This window comes from Crocodylus porosus, unplaced genomic scaffold (genome assembly GCF_001723895.1).
Source record: "Crocodylus porosus isolate Cpor-Errol unplaced genomic scaffold, CroPor_comp1, whole genome shotgun sequence".
Lineage (NCBI taxonomy): Eukaryota > Metazoa > Chordata > Crocodylia > Crocodylidae > Crocodylus > Crocodylus porosus.
Window position 1 is genome coordinate 34,230,263 of NW_017728913.1, and position 4,435 is coordinate 34,234,697.

The 4,435-nt window shown below is 53.2% G+C and overlaps 1 protein-coding gene across 1 annotated transcript in view; it reads left to right on the top strand.

The window, feature by feature from the left end:
* CDKN2AIP (CDKN2A interacting protein) overlaps window positions 1–4,435 on the top strand; it is a 13,133-nt gene that overhangs the window by 689 nt on the left and 8,009 nt on the right. The window contains exons 2-4 of the mRNA XM_019534350.1: window positions 5–213; window positions 311–450; window positions 3,836–4,429. Coding sequence (XP_019389895.1) covers window positions 5–213; window positions 311–450; window positions 3,836–4,429 — 943 coding nt within the window. The remainder of the gene's footprint in view (window positions 1–4; window positions 214–310; window positions 451–3,835; window positions 4,430–4,435) is intronic.

Below are 4,435 nucleotides of genomic sequence, written 5' to 3' on the forward strand. Positions count from 1 at the left end.
GGAGGGCGCAGAGCCACTGGGTCGCAGCCGCGCGGAGCTGGCGTGGGCCGAGGCGCTGCGCGGGGACTGCGAGCCCGAGCATCACTGGCGGCACCGCCGCGAGTTCCTGCTGCGCAACGCGGCCGCGCCGCCGCCGGCCCCTGGCAGCGCCGAGCTGCAGCGCCTCGTCTCGCTCTCCATGGTCTGGGCCAACTACGTCTTCCTGGGCTGCCGGTGAGTGCGGGGAGGCCGTGCCCGGCGGGGGAGAGGGGAGGGGGAGGAGCCCTGCCGCCGGCGGCGCTGACCCGCTGCCGCTCTTGTACCCGCGCAGGTACCCGGCCCAGGTGATGGCGAAGGCGCTGGACATGGCCCACGGGCTGGTGGTGAGCAGCGCACCTGCTCGCTCTGCCGCCACCACCGCACACCACCCGGTTGCCAAGGTGAAGAAAAGAGGCATATCGAGTAGCAATGGTTAGCAGATCCGAGCCGCGCCCCTGCCAGGCCTGCGGGTCACCCTTTGGGGTGGGAAGGGCACTGGGAGCCCGGGGAGGGGCTGTGGGGGCGGGAGCATGGGGCAGTGCCTTGAGGGGAGGCAGAGCAGGGTGCCCATGGGCCTAGCAGGGAGGCAGTGGGTGCCACCCAGTGCAGCCGTGTCCAGAGACAGGTGTGGGTGAGGGGCGAGCCTGTTTGGTGTGTGTCAGAAAGCGAGGACAGAGCCCCACAAAGAAGCTGCCAGCCCCACCTTGCTAGAGAAGGTCAGTAACTGTACATCTGCAGATGCTGGGGGACAGCCAAAGTGTGATTGGGAGGAGAGCGAGGGTTGGGTGAATCGCACGTGCTCTGTGGGGGCACGCAACAGCGTGTGCTGGCTAGTGTCCACTGGCTCTTGAACAAGCCTAAGGAGCTAGTGGACATAGTACAGTGCAACTGCCCGGAGATATGAGCGGACGAGGTTCAAGGTGGCTCATAAAGGATCATGGGCCTAGACAGAGCCGGGTGGTAGGGGCTGTTACGTGTGTACCAGGAGAATTCTTGGAAGGACTAAAGCAAGGACAAGGAGAGGAGTGAGCATCAGAGATGAATGGAATCATGGAAAATTAGGGTTGGAAGGGACCTCAGGAGGTCTTTAGTTCAACTATTTGCTCAAAGCAGGGCCCTCCCCACTATATCATCCCAGTCAAAGCTTTGTCTACCTGGGTCTTAAAAACCTCTAGGATGCAGTGTTCCAGTAACAGGTGCTTCAAGGGGAATGCTGAGTAGAGCACATCGGCCTGTGCCCACTGCCTTTCCAGCGAGTCCAAGGAGCCGGTCAAAGCCACCCAGTGCCTGGAGATGTGAAGCCACCCAATGCAACTATACTTGGAGCTGTGAAGGGATGAGGGGCAGGCCTATTTGAGAGCTGGAAGAATCATGGGTGTGGGCCCATACAGAAACAATACACCCCCCTCCCTTTACAGAGGGGGCTATTAAGTATGCACCAACAGAGCTGTGGGACAACTAAAGCAATAACAGGGATGGGAGTATGGTTCAGAGGTTAATACAAGTGCTCCAAGGGGAAGGTACCAAGTGGAGCATGCTGGCCCTTCACTGATTTCAAGGAGCTAGTGGAAGCCACCCAGTGCCTGGAGATATGAAGACATGAGGTATAGGAAGATAAGTCTCACAGTCACTGGAGTCCTGCCAGCTGCATCCTATTTCCTGGTCAAGTAGATGGCTTGTTTAGCTGGGCCAGGAGGAGGTTGACTAGTTCCACGTGGTACACAAAAGAATTATAGGTATAAGTCTCCACACACCTGGCTAGCCTCCTTTGTTCTTAGAGGGGGCTATTAAGTGTGCACCAGTAGAGTTCTTGGGACAACTTAAGCAATAACAGGGAGAGAAGTATGAGTCAGAGGTTAATAGGTGTTCCAAGCGGGGATACCACACAGAGCATGTGAGCCACTACCTGCTGGTCCTCCAACAAGTCCAAGGAGCTAGTGGATACAACCTAGTGGAACTGCTTGGAGACATAAATGAGGAACAGCAAGGCGGTCCCCAGGGACCCTCCCAGTTGTTGCTTCCTTCCTGGTCTAGTAGACAGCTAATTTAGCAAGGGCTAGAAGGATGTTGACCACGAGCTCCCAGGAGTTGGTGTGGCCACAGACAAGGTGTAGGGCAGCCAGAACAGGAGTCAGTAACCCCTCCCCCCCGCATATGTGCCAGAACCATGACACACAAAGGCATTTCATTTAGCACACATACCACAGGGTGGATGGTGGGGAAAGGGGTGGGGCTGTGCTGCCACAGCAAGGATTAGGTCCCTTGCAGTGCCCCTGGCATGCCAACATCTTATAAGTTGAGGCTGCAGGTGTTTTGGGCACTCAGCCCAAAAACGTTGCTGATCCCTGAGCCAAAATCTCAGCAAGAGATTCTTGTGGATGCAGTGAAGGGGCTGCACACTTGAGAGAGGTGTGCATAAAGGTCTTCCTCTGCTGATGGAAGGAGCTGGTGTTGGCATGATCTATAAAACATGCCACATATGCTCCTGTTGGTGTTGGCCTACCAGGACACCAGGCCTATTTGACACACAGAGTCATGGGTTTGAGCCTGCAAAGAACCTGCTAGACCCGTATGTTTTTTAAGGGGATCGCTAATTGTCATAAACTTATGACGGGGGAGAACAAAAGTAAAAACAGATAGGAGTGGGGGTCAGAGGTTAAGAACAGAGCACCTTGGCCAGCACCTGTTGGCCCTCCAATGAGTCCAAGGAGCCAGTGGACACTGTCTGGAGACGTGTGTGGATAAGGGGTAAGAAGATGGTTTCAGTCTTGGGGTCTTCTTGGCCACTGCCTCCTTCCTGGCCAGCTTTAGCCAGGGTCAGGAGGAGGCTGACCAGGTGGTCCCAGGACTTAGTGGGGCTATGGATGGGAGAATAACGCAGCCAGAACCTCAGCAAGAGGTTCTTGAGGTGGCAGTGAAAGGGCTGTAGCCTGGCACACTTGAGAGAGGTGTGTGCTAGGGTCTACATCTACTGACTAAAGGGGCAGGTGTTGGGGGTCTCTGTAAAGCATGCCAGATACGCACTTTTGGTGATAGCTCCATAGAGGAGCTGCCAGGGAACTAGGAAGGTTTCATGGCCATGATGAGTCTTCCTTCAGGTTTCTTCCCTTCCTCCCTCCTCTCTGTTTAAAAAGGAAGTAAGGAATAGCCCAGGTTCAAAGCTGCATGTGATGGGCTTGTCCCAGTGCCAGCTTTGGTTGGTCTCAGTGCTGTGCTGGAAAGTGCAATGTAGAGTGTCTGGGGCTTTGCTTTCATTGATGGTGCAGTTACAGATTTGCGTAAACCAGTCTCTCAGAATAGCCAAGTGTTACAGGAATTTGCATCTTTGGGATCCAGTTCTAGTTGTACCCCAGTTTTAATGCCTGTTAAAATGACACTTGAGTAAGAGATTATAATAATCTTTCAGCTCCACTCATGTTGTATCATGATGTTCCCCAGTTGGAAGTGATGTTCCCCAGTTGGAGCTTTGGAGAGCCTGTGGTAAAAAATCAAGTTTCTTGCTACAGGGTCTATTTTTGTTTTGTTTGTATGTCACTTATAGTGGAGTTTGTGTCTACAACATGGGCTTCCTTTCCTGTTAAAAGAAGGGATGAGTCTAAATCAAAGCCATGCCTTTTTTTTAAAGGAAAAAAATGGGAAGAGTATGTGTGTGGTGGGCAGGGGGGAAGCGTACTGAAATGTCCGAATAGCATTTGGAGTCTGATTCTGAACTGAAATGTTTTGGCCCATCTGTAGGAAGTTTAAATCAACTACCAGTAGTCAGGTACCTGCAGTACACTGTTAAAGAATTAAAAAGTAACACTCTATTTGTTTTTAGAAGGGGTAGAGGAGCCTTGCAAGAAACAAGCTGTTGAGAAGAGCAAAGATTCCAAGGATGTTGGAAGTGACGGCAAATCTACAGAAGCCTGCAAGGAGATGGAGAGCACTTTGCCTAAAAGGCAGAAAAAGGATGTGGATGAAAATTCAGCAAAGGATTTGGAAAGCTCAAAGCCAGCCTTTACTTTGAACCAAATACCTGGCACAGCACGAGACGCAGGCACAGAAATGAAAGCTGCTGGTCATGAAGCCACCACCAAGCATAATCCAGCTCCCACCTCTTCACTGGCAACTGAATCAAAGGCAAGCTGTGGCTTGAATCTGAAGGATGGCAAACAAGAAAATGTGTTGCTGACTGAAAAGAAAAATATATTGGTGAGCGCTCCAGCACTGGTGGCCTCCAAGAGCGGTCCCCAAGCAAATGCTCCAGCGCCAGTGGCCTCCAAGAGCAGTTCCCAGGCTGTTGCTCTGGCACCAGTGACCTCCAAGAGCAGTCCCCAAGTGGGCACTTCAGCACCAGTGGCCTCTAAGAGTGGTCCCCAGGCAGGTGCCTTGGGGCTGGTAGCCTCTAAGAGTGGTCCCCAGGCAGGTGCCTTGGGGC